At 38.6% G+C, this 15349-nt stretch overlaps 1 protein-coding gene across 1 annotated transcript; it reads left to right on the top strand.

The window, feature by feature from the left end:
- Nucleotides 1–1635: 1635 nt before the first annotated feature.
- LOC145780779 (eukaryotic translation initiation factor 3 subunit F-like) lies at nt 1636–15054 on the top strand. Its single transcript, XM_082592415.1, has 7 exons — nt 1636–2025; nt 8230–8380; nt 12541–12678; nt 13634–13742; nt 13997–14116; nt 14203–14316; nt 14914–15054. Exons 1-7 carry the CDS (start codon nt 1917–1919, stop codon nt 15007–15009), a joined length of 837 nt encoding a protein of 278 aa, XP_082448541.1. The 5' UTR covers nt 1636–1916; the 3' UTR covers nt 15010–15054.
- Nucleotides 15055–15349: the final 295 nt, after the last annotated feature.

Below are 15349 nucleotides of genomic sequence, written 5' to 3'. Positions count from 1 at the left end.
GTGTTAGTAATATTTATTGTTATGGGTTTAGTGGCTGAATCAGTGCTTCCACTTCTGACAATTGATAAATCCTCTTCAGTTTCCTTTTTTGTCCTGAAAAAAATCCCTTTTTTCTCAATCGGAAATCCTACAAAATTTCCTTAATAGGTGAAGTTATTTTTGACGTTATTTAAGTTAAAAAAAAGGTGCCAATAGGCTACAACTTTAAAGTTATTGTAATCTCAATTAAAGTTATTTTAATCTCGATTTTTTTCAGTAGCACCGGAATGCCAAAGCAACCAGCTAAAAAACTGCTTGTCAGATGGTCGGTTCTAGGACATTTACCACCTGAAATCCTGGACATTATTTACCAATTACCACTCTCATCTTTCCCACCCGGACTCCTAACCTATCCCTAACACCGAAAATGTGCATGTGGTAAATGTCCAGTAACGAATTATCCATCGATTAGCTAATTTATTTTTGTGTTTAGTTCGGTTTTCCTTGATGCGCTAACTTGTGCAACTCTATCTGTATAAGCTGGGCTATCTTTTTTTTCTCCTCGTCAGTAACGTCTTCACAATCATTTGAGACTGATGAAAAACTTTAGGATAATAGACTTATTTATGATACTGACTCACTCTGACTGTGCACGCTATACATGTTGTATTCATACTGAACAGCCTAGCTTGCTCTATTAATATTATGATGACACCATACCGTAAAAGGTTAGCATAGGCTGTAACTAACTTTTCTAAACCGGAAGGATACCATTAGCCTAAGCTTATCATACCTAACTGTACGTCGAAGCTCAGTGAACTTTGTCATTGCTACTCAAGTTCAACCATAAATCAACGGATTACCTAATTTTAACTAAAAGAATTGAGAACTAACTCACTCACTGCAGTCTGCACTCACGTCCAATTCCCAAAATGGCGAGAATAGAAATCAAGCGACGGAAACGCGAGAATGGAAAGAGAGTAAGTGGGGGGTTCCGGATGGCGAGTGCTGGCGACGGAAACCAGCTGATCATCGTTATTCCAGTCGTTTTTAGAACTTTTTAAAGAGAATATTAATGAAATTCTCTTTAAAATTGCTAAAAACAACAATTCCCTTTTTAAGACAAAATTTCCTTGTAAAATTGCTAAAAATCCCTAAAAAATCCTTCCGATCTTCATTCCCTTTTTTTATTCATCGAAGCGTTGAAAAATCCCGATTTCGGGATAAAATCCTTCAAAGTGGAAGCACTGGGCTGAATAGATGACCGCTTATGTTTCTTTTTGTTGGTTTTATTTTCGTAAACTGTTGCTACCGTAACTTTATCATTGCTGTTGTTTTCCGACAAAGAAAAATAAATTGAATTGAATTGAGTTATGGTTTTTCGCTACCATCCTGATTGCGCCATAATCTAATCAACAACTTTAACTTAAAATGCATTGTTTTTACTTTTCATTTACTCTGCTTGTTTGTTTATGTGTGCTACATTGAAACAAAATCAAAAGACTTGACCAACTTACTGAATTTGATTTTTATGCTGTCGTTCCAGTTGGATAAACAATAATTACTCGTTTCCAAAGCTGCCAGTTGTGCGTTTTTTTTTTCTGCGGAATTGGGTTGTTTTTGTTTAGTAGGCTCACAAAAATCTTGGCAGTCGCGGGTCTATTTGTCAGATTTTGTTCCACTTTTATCAAAATTTTTCTATTAAGACTAAGTTTTGCGAAAATTTGTTATATTTTGGACTGCCCTAAGCTTGTTTTATCACTTGTGACAATAGTCCAACTGTTTTGCAACTTTTTCTTCGCAATTGGCTAGAAATTTAGAAAACCTCTGGCAACTTTGCTCACTTCCATTACATGTGATAACTGATAAAGAGAATCATTGAAAATTGAATACCATAAAGTAGCCAAATCATTGAAAATTGAAGAGCATTGAATGAAATGGCGGAGGGACGGACAATTCGGATGCATCCTGTAGTTTTGTTTGCAATCATAGACGGTTTTGAGCGCAGAAAGGAAGATGCAAAACGTGTTATTGGAACGTTGCTTGGTATGTGAGTATCTTATTTTTGATTAAGTTTGAGAGAATGGTTGTATTTGCCAATCAATTAATTGGTTTGAATCTGTGTCCTTGGACTGAAAAAGCCTCTGAAAAGGGATTCCTACTAGTTTTGCACACTTGTAGATGTTTTAAACCATTGATGCAGGCCTGTTTACCAATATCGGTAAAGTGAAGTTGCAGGTGTGGATGCAACCTAGTTCGGACCCTCAGTTCGTACCCTGAAAAGATCGAGAAAAAAAATTAAAAAAAGCGGAAGTCGCTGATCGCAGTTTTCGCAAACATTTTAAAACATTCCCCCTGAAAAGATCGAGAGAAAGATAGCACAAAGCCGAAGTCGCTGATCGCAGTTTCCGCTAACCCTAACCCTCGCTCATCGCAGCTTCTGCAAACATTTTTCCGCAGTTTCCGCTAACCTTAACCATAGACTAATCTATGCTCTAACCCTAACCCTCGCTGATCGCAGTTTCCGCAAACATTTTTTGAGTTTCCACTAACTCTTACTCTAACCATAGTGTAATCTTTGCTCTAACCCTAACCCTCGCTGATCGCAGTTTCCGCAAACATTTTTCCGCAGTTTCCGCTAACCTTTACCCTAACCATAGAGTAATCTATGCTCTCTAACCCTCACTGATTGCAGTTTCCGCAAACATTTTTCCGCAGTTTCCGCTAATCTTTATTTTTCCGCAGTTTTCGCTCACCCTAACCATCGAGTAATCTATGCTCCCTAACCCTCGCTGATCGCAGTTTCCGCAAATATTTTTCCGCAGTTTCCGCTAACCCTAACCCTCAAGTTTGTTTGCAGAAACTCCGATCAGCGACTTCGGCTTTGTGCTATTAAACTGCGATCAGCGACTTCGGCTTTTTTTAATTTTTTCTCTCGATCTTTTCAGGGTACGAAGTGTTCAGGGTACGAACTGGGTTGCACCCGCAGGTGTTCTAAGTTTTTTATATTGAATATTTATAATCCCTCTGATGACAGCAGAATCGCTGCTGGCGTAAGTGTGCTCCGATGACACAGAGGTAACAAAAATGGGCTGCAACCTATTTCGTTCACTAAAAAGATCAAAAGTAAAAATAGAACAAAGCCGAAGTCGCTGATCAGAGTTTCCGCAAACATTTTAAAATGGCAATGGCTATTTGACCGGCGCCGGTCTTTGAATCTGAAACACTATTTGTCCGGTCATGACGTCACTATACAGGGTCATCAATATTTAGCGTTACAACTTACAATCTATTTCATCCATTGAGATTCTGGATAAAGAGTTGAGTGTCGTATGGGACCATGTCAACTTTACTCCGGAAGGTCCTGAAGATGTCTCCATTCAAGCAGGTCAAGAAACAATAACTTTCTGCTGAAGTTGTTGATAAACAACGCCAAAGATCCCAGATTCTTCTTTCCTGCATTCAGGATGGCATGCTACCAAATCTCGTTTTCAGTGATGAGAAGAAATTTGATGTTGAACATCACTTTAACACCAAAAACGATCGGGTTTGGTCGAGGGATGGTGATGAAGCATCTCGAGTGGTGACAAGGAAACAATGTGCGGCCTCAGTGATGGTCTGGGCAGCCGTGGCAGAGTCCGATAAAAGTCCCCACTTTTTTGTTGACCAGGGGGTGAAATTGAACCAGTAAAACTATCGAGATGACATCCTTGTTGGCGCATTGTTGCCACGGGTCCAGAAGCACTTCAAAAAACGTCCCTGGTCTTTTCAGCAGGACTCTACACCGTCACATGGGGCTAAAAAGACTCAGGAGTGGCTTTCCGAGAATGTCCCGCACTTCATTCCCAAAGAGGAATGGCCCCGGTCTTCCCCCTATCTGAATTCCCTTGATTTTGGGATCTGGTCATACCTTGAAAGCAAGGTCTCGGCCACTCACCATCAAAGTTTGGAAGCTCTGAAGGTGAAACTGCAGAAGGAGTGGGCCAAAGTCCCTCAGAAAGTAAATTCGTGACACATGCAAGGCTTTTCCTAAACGTCTTCAACTAGTTATTGACGCAGATGGAGGACATATTGAATAATATTTTGTGTATTAACTCTCTATTGCTTTTTCTACAATAATACATTTGCAAAAATTCTAAATTTTCTTTCATTTTATAAATATAACCAATTTAAGTTGTAACGATAAATACTGATGACCCTGTACAGGCATTTTTTTCTTTTTCTCTTTCAAAGCAAAAGACAAGAAGAGTGCTTATACCTATAAGTTCTAAATTCGGCAGTTGTGTTCAACTGATTCGGTGGCGCGTAGGATAAGTCTCCAACTGGTGTTCCAGAGGGAATGAGTTCGATACTACGCGCAAGCGTTCTTTTATTTTTAATTTTTAACTAAATTTTGACCCGAATTGACTCAATCGTTAGGCTGCTGCATTTTTGCGGTTAATTTATATTTGAGTAGCCTACAGCCCAATTTTTTATGTCGTTTCAACTATGAGTAATAAAGTTAGAGTTTTTAATTTTCTGGAATTTGAGAATTTCTCTGGGTGATTTTCCGTTCGTCATAAGAGGATGTGACCGTGTTTGCCGAACGACGCATTACATTTTTGCATCGTTTGGCAAACACGGTCACATCCTCTTATGACAAACGGAAAATTATCCAGAGAAATTCTTAAATTCAAAAAAATTAAAAAATTAAATTACGTAATAAAGTTAAAGTTTTTAATTTTCTGGAATTTGAAAATTTCTCTGGGTAAGTTTTCGTTCGTCATAACTTTCCGTTTGTCATTACATTTTTGCGTTGTTTGGCAAACACGGTCACATCCTCTTATGACGAACGGAAAATTATCCAAAGAAATTCTTAAATTCAAGAAAATTAAAAACTCTAACTTTATTACTCATATTTGAAAAGACATAAAAAATTGGGCTGTAGGCTACTCAAATTAAAAATTGACCACAAAAATGCAGAAGCTTAACGATTGAGTCACTTCGGTTCAAAATTTAGTTAAAAATTAAAAAAAAAACGCTTCTGCGTAGTATCGAACTCATTCCCTCTGGATCACCAGCCCGATGCGTATCCTACGCGCCACAGAATCAGTTGAACATAGGTGTTGAATTTAGAACTTGTATAGGCACTCTTCTCGTCTTTTGCTTTAAAAAAGAAAAAAATGCCTATGCGTGACGTCATGACCGGTCAAATAGTGTTTCAGATTCAAAGACCGGCGCCGGTCAAATAGCCACTGCCTTTTAAAATTCTCCTCTTGAATTAATCATTGAATTTGTATGGCAGTGGCTATTTGACCGGCGCCTCTCTTTGAATTTGAAACACTATTTGACCGGTCATGACGTCACTATAAAGTCACTTTTTTTCTTTTTCTCTTTCAAAGCAAAAGACGAGAAGCGCGTATATCAGTTCTAAATTCAACAATTTTATTCAACTCGATCCGTGGCGCGTGTGATACTTCGCCGGCTCTTATTCTAGAGGGAATGAGTTCGATACTACCCGGAAGCTTTCTTTTCTTTTTTTTTTTAACTAAATTTTGACCCGAAGTGCATTTTTGTAGTCAATTTTTAATTTGAGTTGCATTACATTTACATACCATTACCATTTTTTTAAAAGAAGCATTGAATATGACTAGAGCAAAATGTAATGCTTCGTTCGGCAAACACGGTCACATCAATGAATCAATCATTTTATTTTTTGTCATTAACGCGTCCGGGACGAAAAAGATACTAACTACAAAAATCGATATAGACCTACCAGCACGCTAATGAACGGGAAAAGGTGGCAAAACCTTGAAAGGTTTAAAACGTGCCTGAATGAAAAATTATGTAGTAGGCCTGCTATATATCAGTAGTTAGCATGGCCACAAACAGAAAATTACCCAAAGAAATTCTCAAATTCCAGCAAATTAAAAAAACTCTAACTTTATTACTCACATTTGAAAAGACATAAAAAATTGAGCTGTAGGCAACTCAAATTAAAAATTGAATACAAAAATGCACTTCGGGTCAAAGTTTAGTTAAAAGAAAAAAGAACGCTGCCTGATAGTATCGAACTCATTCCCTCTAGAATAGAAGCCGGCGAAGCATCGCACGCGCCACGGATTGAGTTGAATAAAATTGTCGAATTTAGAACTTATATACGTGCTTCTCGTCTTTTGCTTTAAAAAAGAAAAAGGTACCTGTAGTGTATAGTGACGTCATGACCGGTCAAATAGTGTTTCAGATTCAAAGACCGGCGCCGGTCAAATAGCCACTGCCAATTTGTATGGGCCACCACGAAATAACTGTGATTTTTTCTTTGTAATTTTGTCTAAAAATGTTAGTTAGAAGTGAATTGCAGTGTGGCAGATCGTGAGCATTTGTAATGGAGGGGCTACAATCTTAATTCGATTTGTGTATTGACGAGTAATAATCCCAAAAGTTTTAAAATATATGCAAGAAAAATCGGTAAACTGTTAAATAGCCTATAGCTTAGCTATAAAACACTGTCATTACTCATTAGTCTACGTTGTGTTACCAATGCTGCTACAGCTAGAAAATTCCAGTGCAATTGCGCCCCATTGTCTTGCTTCTTTCCTGTTACGGTTGGCTACAATCCAATGAACAAAAGTCTTTCATAGGGGCTGTCATGCAATACGGCCCACAATTTACGTTTTTATTGAAACAATGCACTTTCGAATAGCAAAAGAAGGAAAACATAGTTTGAGTAAGCCAAACAACAATAATAAAACGGCAGTCTAGCATTGAGAGGAAAAAAGTGAAGTTCGGTCAATTTTGAAATGTTTGCAGCAACTCTACCAGCGACTTTGCCTTTTGAAATGTTTGCCAAAACTCCGATTCAGCGACTTGTAGGTGCTGATAGTTAACAATCAGTCCACATTAGCAAATTACACTGCAATCAACTCTAATAATTAGAGTTAATAATTTATTTAAGTAGATTTAGTGGTAATAATATAACTGCAGTCTAGCATTGAGAGGTGAAATGTTTGCGGCAACTCTGAGTCCGACCAGCGACTTCGGCTTTTGAAATGTTTCCAGAAACTCCAATCAGCTAATTCGACTTTGTTATATTTTTCTCTCGATCTTTTCAGGGTCCAAAATGTTCAGGGTACGAAATAGGTTGCACCAACAAAAATGAGTCTCAAGGAATTTTTTATTTGTGAGTTCGGGTTTCAGAATTTAGAACACCAATTTTTGAATTGTCCCTTATGACTTTGTAAAAGCTTTTATTATAAGTGTTGTTCTCAGAATGTTGCATGTCCGATTAAATATGTGTTTTTATTTTCTGTTCTTATAACAAGGGTGTTAATCTCAATCTCAAATTGCTCGGAGGGTCAAGTGAAAACTTGTAAATTAACCCGAGGGTCGCAATACACAGCAAGAAGTCATTAAACAAAATAACTCAGTTAAACGCAATGGAAAAAGTGGTAAGAATGCACCAAGAACGTTAGATCGCAAAAAGAAAGCAGTAAACACAATGAGATGGAAAAAACACTGCACAAATGAAACGACAAACCTGGAGAGTAAAAATATTGCAATCAACTTTCAAAAAACGCGGAAAAAAACTAAACCCTTGAAGAACTGACTTCAGCAAATACCAAGGTTACTATTGTGATAACGACACAATAAGTGAATAGACAGTGTGATTGTGATGTAACAATACGAGTTTCCCGCATGCAATAAAATGGCAGGACAGTATGCTAAAAAGTTGTATGAGCTTTTTCAGATTTTTTGAGCAATATTAGAGTGAAATTTTACCTTTCTAAATCTACAAAAAAGATATGTACTGTAGTTAATTATTTTAAAGTTTAAAAATGCATCACGAGCCGCACCAAAAGTCCATACGGCCGCGTGTTTGAGACCCTTGCTTTACAATATTGTAGTCTCAGTTCTTGCAAAGTTAAACATTAAAACAGCATACGGTATGGAAAAATAGTATTTTGCCACAGCTTTACACTTCAAATACTAAATTGACTTTTTGCAAATAAGTAAATTGAAACTTGCAAACTGAAAAATCACTACCAACTCCACAGCACCTTGAAAGTGCAGAATGACTTTTTTCCTGACACCAAATCGTTCACTGACGTAAAAGTTTTTCTATGGGGACTGTAAAATCATTAGCAAAGTGTTGAAGCTCGAAAGTGTCAAATCATAAGTGTTATGATGGGATTAAAGTATCAAGATTCAGAAGTTTAGTAGATTCCACTGTACCACCAAACTAAAGAATGAGGTTGTACTTTTTTTTTCCAGGAACTGTTGATGCCAATGCAGTAACAATTACGAACAACTTTTGTGTTCCTCATACCGAATCTGAAGATGAGGTTGCTTTTGATATGGAGTTTGCCCGTAACATGTATGACCTTCATCGCAAGGTCAATCCTCGAGAAGTTATAGTAGGCTGGTGAGTATGGTATAGAACAGCAAATAATACTTATTTACATTTTGATTATATTGTTATTTTTGTCATGAAATTCAGTCTCAAGATACATTCTGGCTGAAGTTACTAACAACAGATGCTCTGATTTAGTTACAAAATACATCAAAACAATATCATCATTGCAGGCCTCGAAATTCGTTTTTGTTGACGGCGGACAAACATGTCCGGTCTGAGCAGGTATCTCGGCGGACAAATTAAGTTTCACGGCGGACACACCAGTTTTAGCGTCGATTGTCATGCCTAATTACTTTATCTTGACAATTCTTCGCCATTGAGAACTATTTTAGTTTAGAACTAGTCAAAACTTCGTGTAGCTGCTTAATACGCCGCATATCTGATTAACTTTCACCGAACGAGGTCGTGTGGCTTCTTGCGTCACAATGCTATGATGGGCACGAGTCGGAAAACTTCTACACTAACGCTACTACTTTCTGCTGTGTAAAGTTTCACTAGGCTTTTTTTCTTTAGGGTTATTTTTATGTGTCATGTGAGCGAAAGTGACGAAAAGAAAAAACAAAACATTAGAAAATGCACAATTATTTTTTGCCCTCTCCGTGATGCGGTCGCCTCTCCAAAATAGCATCAGTATTCCACGAGATCACGGCAGGCTCGGGGTTATAATCAGCGCAGTCGGGGCCGTCCAGACATATGCGCATGAGAGCTTCAATGGTATCGACCTTCAAAGACGTGCGCCAATCTCCAAGGATTCGTTTGAGCAAGGAAAAGCATCGCTCAACATGGGCGGAAGATGATGGAAGTACAAGAATAATCTCAATGAGGTGCAGTATATTTGGGTACGATGCATGATTTTTCTCGAAAATGATAGGCCATATGGTGTGGATATTCATTGGTACCTTCAATCGTTTTATGAAACATTTCAGCTTCACCCATTCATTCTGGATCTTATCGACATCACATTGCTTTGATTTCAACAAATCGTGGAAATGTGCGGCAATTATGTTTACTTCGCTGTTACCATAAGTAAAAAGCTCTGTTTCTGCTTTTGGCCATTTGGCTGGATCAACAATGAACGAATTACTCAACACACAATGATCGTGAAACGATGAAAAACGACGGCTGATACACGCAATGATACCATCTAACAAACTTACAGCTTTTCCCTCAACACCAGGTGTTGCTTCACCAAGCTTGACGGTTTGGAATTGCATAATGCCGTCACGAACTGGAGAATCTAAAAATACAACTTTTCCTCCCCTTGTCTTTATCAACTTCAGCGAAGCAAGAGTACCGTCAAGTGCGTCTAATACACCGGACACAGTAATGCTGTTCTTTTGGAATATTTGGCACAGCTCGCTCAGCTCACGCAACAATTCAATATACATGTGTGACCAATAAACAAAAGAGTAACTCTTCATAACTTTAAGATACCCTTTTATTTTGGCTGCGCCCTCTCCTGCAACATCTCGTCTTGATCCCGTAGCAAGTTCCTCCAAGTGCGCAACAATTACTGAATAGCTCTTAATTAAAGCGGTCAAGGCATTTAGCCTGTGTGTGACCCATCGCGTTCCACTTGATCGAGCCGGCTTTGTTATTTCCACCTCCATGACCTCAGCCAATCTTCGTAATTCTTTCCATTTCTTCGGCGAGTTTCGATACAAGTAATACAAACGCATTAGAGTTTCGTCAATCTAAAATACAATACATACATATCAGAAAAAAAACAATTTAACAGGCCTCGAAATTCGTTTTTGTTGACGGCGGACAAACGTGTCCGGTCTGAGCAGCTATCTCGGCGGACAAATTAAGTCTCACGGCGGACTCACCAGTTTTAACGTCGATCGTCATACTTAATCCCTTTATCTTGATAAATCTTCGCCATTTGAGAACCATAGCTACGGTTTAGGCTTTTTAAAATTTCAGCGAAGTTACTCTGAAAGGCTTTCATCAGACCAACAACGTGCGCTTGACGCCGTGTAGCTACTAAATATGATGATGATGATTGTTAAAAATTTGAATTCTATGGACTTTTTGTGTCTGATGCAAATAAATAATAACAAAATAATACGCCGCATAACTGATTAACTTCCACCGAATGAGGTCGTGTGGCTTCTTACGTCACAATGCTCTGGGTACGAGTCCGAAAACTTTCTATTTTTGAGAACTATGGCTACGGTTGAGAAGGCTTTTTAAAATTTCAGCGAAGTCACTCTGAAAGGCTTTCATCAGACCAACGACCTGCGCTTGAAGAGTCAAAGCGCCGTGTAGCTGCTTGATACGCCGCATAACTGATTAACTTCCGCCGAACAAGGTCGTGTGGTTTCTTGCGTCACAATGCTCTGGGCACGAGTCGGAAAACTCTAACGCGTAACGCTACTATTTTCTGATGTGCAAAGTTTCACTATAGGCTTTTTTCTTTAGGTTTATTTTTACGTGTCATGTGAGCGAAAGTGACGAAAAGAATAAACAAAACATTAGAAAAAGCACAATTATTTTTCCCCTCTCCATGATGCGGTCGCCTTTTCAAAATAGTATCAGTATTCCACGAGACCACGGCAGGCTCGCAGTTATAAACAGCGCAATCAAGGCCATCCAAACATATGCGCATGATGAGAGCTTCAATAGCATCGATCTTCAAAGACGTGCGCCAATCTCCACGAGATCAGTGCTTGTCGTTAAGATACGTGATACCGAGATCTATTCCGTGTCTTTTCTCCAGACCTGCTAGTTGAGGGAAAAACGTAAATGCGAGCTCTTCTTTAGCGATGAAATATGCGATTTCAAACAACCTCTTTTGATTTTTTTTGTTGTCACTCATATTGTTGATGGCCTTGATGAGCGGAAATTGATGGCTTGGGGTAAACGATGTGTTGTGATCTTTGACAAAGTTAATCCTTACATTCGTTGTTCCTTTAATATATGCGTTTATCACCACTAAATTTCCTAGTAGTAGGTTTATCGCCCTCATTCTCACTTTCAGAATTTTCCCTGGGCCTTTTCTTTCTAACTGTAATACCAAAACTTAAGTTTTGCTGCATCTTGCTGTAGTAGCCTACTCTTATAATCTAACTTTGTAACCAACCTTGCCTTATCAATATTACTCGGAGATCAAAGCCAGACATTGTGACATAAGACTTGAACTAAGTTGCGCGTGATTAGTGTAGAAGTACCGGTACTCCCATCGATTCTTAGCGAAGAATTCACCTTTGTTACGCTGATTCAATGTCATCAATTGTTGAAGCAACGTAAAATTCGAAAGTTTTTCTGCTTGAATGGAAGCTAAAAGATACAGTATTAACTTTTTCTAGATGCGCGCTTGGAATGCGATAATTTCGCATTCCCAGCGCAAATTATATTCTTGCAACAGTTGTTCGTGCTATGTAATGACGATTTGTATCGCTAGTTTCTGCGATATTTCTCGGCGGACAAATATGACCGATCTAGAGGGTACTTCCCGCGGACATCACATGCTGTGACGGCGGACATGTCCGCCGTGAATTTCGAGGCCTGTCATTGTCACTAGCAATATGCTTAGCCCCACGACAGCCTACATTATATCTTGAACAAGTGTGCTATTTTAATTGTGTAATTTGTGCGAGGTGTTATTGTCCTACTAAACTAATCTTTAATTGCGAAACTTGCTTCTAGAAAATTTCGCGTTCGTGCGATTCTGGGAACGTTTTTGACTTGTTTACCAGAAGAATGAGTTCTTGTGAATTGTGGTGTAATATTACCATAGTTTATGGAAGCTTCTGGTCAAAGCAAACTTGTTATAAATATTAGAGTTGGATATTATAGGGATTAGAAGTTGAGAAGCCGCAATGAAAAGTACTAGCCGATCTCGGATTGTGAAAGTTATTGCCGATTGTAAAGTTGCTGTTGCAAGTAGCAGCGTATATCAATTTTGTAGTCGAAGAAGTTTGCTGTATTTCTGGAAGCAATCTCAGAAGTACAACCATTCGACAATCGACATTTAATTGACTGTTTTAGTTTGATATCAAAATAAACAACGTCATCAATCATTCCAAAGTCTCTTTACGCGCCGGAGATAGAAAACAACTGTGACAGTTATTTCCACAGGAAGTGTTGTATTTGGTATCATTTTCTGCCACTATTCCTCAAGTGTATGGGTAGTTTTAACTTGTAATACTTTTGCAACAATGCAGGTATGCCACAGGAAAAGATATTACTGAACACTCGGTTTTGATCCATGAGTACTACAGCCGTGAAAGCAAGAATCCTGTACATGTAACTGTTGATACGGACTTAAAAGATGGAGAAATTGGGTTTAAGACATATATCACGTAAGCCCATTCTATGATGCATTGTGTTGTTTCTGCATTATTCTGCAAGAAAATACTCGAACAGACTTTTGAAAGTGGTCTTAGGAATTGCTCTATTATATTGGCCTAAGCATAACATTTATTAGTTTATAAAATAGGTGCGCTGTAGGCCTGTAGCCGCAATATAAATTCATACTACAAATCTACACAGCGTAGGATATTCATCAATAATCGTGATATACAATACACTCATAATTCATTGAAATTACTTACATACAACGTACACAAACCTACGAATTCTGTACCTTTTACTTTACGGTACATATGCAAAAGCTGCTTTCTTTGTTGCCGCTTATCTATAGGCTACTGTGGTTGAGTGGTTGGTCACAACGGTAAACCATAATCTCTTCGTGGGAAAATTGTAACATAAATTTTCGGATCCGTTCGTCTGTATGCAATGACCGAAAGAAACACTCTTCTGAAAACGTCTATTCAAGAATTGTATTTCTGTTAAAATAGTCTCAAGGCTGTCGAAGAATGGAGAAACACCGTACCCACTAAAACTTGTCACTACAATACAAATTACTGAGATAAAGACGGAAATTTCGTCTAGTTGGTAAACACAAACAAAACCGTTTTAATATGCGACCAACTTTTCAAGCAACAATTTTACAAATGAGAGAATAGATTGCAATGTTCCAAACGCACGTAACCATCTTCTGTGACGTAATAATGATAAGCATTATGAAGCTATTCAAGCACCTGTTAAATTTGGTTTACACCATATCTCGTAATTCAAGATTTAACGCTGATGTAATGCTTCACAGGTGTGACAAAGGTGATGCAATCTTTGCTTATTTCTAGCAATAGTACATATAACGTAAAACGTCAGGTTCAGTAGACAACGGTTCTATGTGACGTTTGATATGAAGATTGTCCGTAACACTAACAGTGGTTCACTCCTTTTTTTTTGCAGTACAACCATTGGAGTGCCTGGAAAGACTCAAGGGATGATGTTTACTCCGGTTCCAGCCGCAATAGAATACTACACTGCCGAAAGGGTTGGAGTTGATCTGATAAAGAGTGTAAGATCGATTTTTCTGTCCTGTATCTTTTTGTGAAGTTGTGGTGCAAACATTGCTTAGACTGCAAACGCCTTGAGTAGAATCTTGTGTTTTCAAATCATGAATCCCATGCTTGGCGATTATTCTGCTGGGATATTGGGCAAGACAGTGACTTACTTGTGCTGAGTGGCATTCAAGTAGATTTTGTCCAACTGAACTTGTTCAACGGGGTGGTTTACTCGACTTATTGTATGACATATATAGCTTTTTTTCAGGGATCGCAGTCACGTGGAAGCCTTGTATCTCTGCCAACTGACTTCGAAAATGTTTTAGAAGCGACATCGTCACTGCTTTCGATGTTGGAAGTGGTCTCTGATCATGTCGACAATGTCTTGGTGAGTAACTGATAAAGCTTGCTCGAAGACGATATAATCGAAGGTTAACAAAATACACAGGTTTTTCTCATTTCTTTTATGCGCAGTCTGGTTCCGCCTCTATGGACACAAAAATCGGACGATACTTGATGGATCTGGTCTGCACGGTACCACACATGGAGGAAGATCAATTTGACGCCATGCTTAACAACAACATTAATGTGAGCTGTTTGTTTTCACTGTATTGTAGTAGCTCTCCCTAAATTTTATGGTATGAATTTGTATCACATCATCACTGCATCGCCGGGTAGTAAGAGCCCTCGAAAGGGCGCTGGTTCGACGCCGCTCAAAAGCATGTGCCTGTGGCTTTAGAAAGGCTTGAAGAAGGACACGAAGATAGACTTCTTTTCCTTTCCGTCGAAAAACATCATTTTGTATCACAACGACTTGGGAGCTTTTCTGTCAAAGTATTTCATTTTCGGTTTTTTACGTTTAGGGAACGTTCAAATATTACGTAACGCCTTCGAGGGGGAGGGGGGGGTTTATGCAAAGCGTTACGTTAGCGTCACATCGGGGGGGAGGGGGTTCAAGCAAAACGTTACGTAACGCTTTCGAGTACGGAATGGTAGTTTTTTATGCTGAATTCGTAGTGAAAAAGCGTTACATGGGGGAGGGGGGGTGAAAAATTCGGAAAAAAAGCGTTACGTAATATTTGAACGTTCCCTTACTAAAACTCTGGTAGTCAACACTACACCTTTCAAGATGGACACAATATTTTTATAGAATGCCGCTTTTTAATGACAATTGTTTTCTGACAGGATCTTTTAATGGTGCGTTACCTCACCAACGTTGTCAAGTCGCAAGTGGCGCTGAACGAGAAACTGATCAACACTTCCACAATACAACCGACGTGATGGATCAGCAAGATTATTTTAACTGCAGCTTTGTATAAAAATGTTATGTGACTGGTGTCCTGAAAGAAATATAGGAAATGGTATTGCAAAACAATACGTGTGGTTGATGCGTAAATAATTACGTACCCCATCGATTTTGGAATTACTGTGATAATAACTATTCCGTGGAACTGACCAGGTTGAATGCATAATTCGTTGACGTGATTGTGTTAATTATATTTTCAACTCCTTGGTGAAATGCAACGGTAAAAATTTACAGTGATTGACGGAGAGTACTGCAAGATGGATAAAAACAATAAAAAAATTGGTTGTAACGATTCAGAAAGCGACTTAAAGCTTT

This window comes from Aplidium turbinatum, chromosome 12, assembly GCF_918807975.1.
Source record: "Aplidium turbinatum chromosome 12, kaAplTurb1.1, whole genome shotgun sequence".
In the NCBI taxonomy this organism is placed as follows: Eukaryota; Metazoa; Chordata; class Ascidiacea; order Aplousobranchia; family Polyclinidae; genus Aplidium; species Aplidium turbinatum.
Note: the sequence above shows the minus strand (reverse complement) of the source record. Positions and strands in the feature narration are given on the sequence as shown.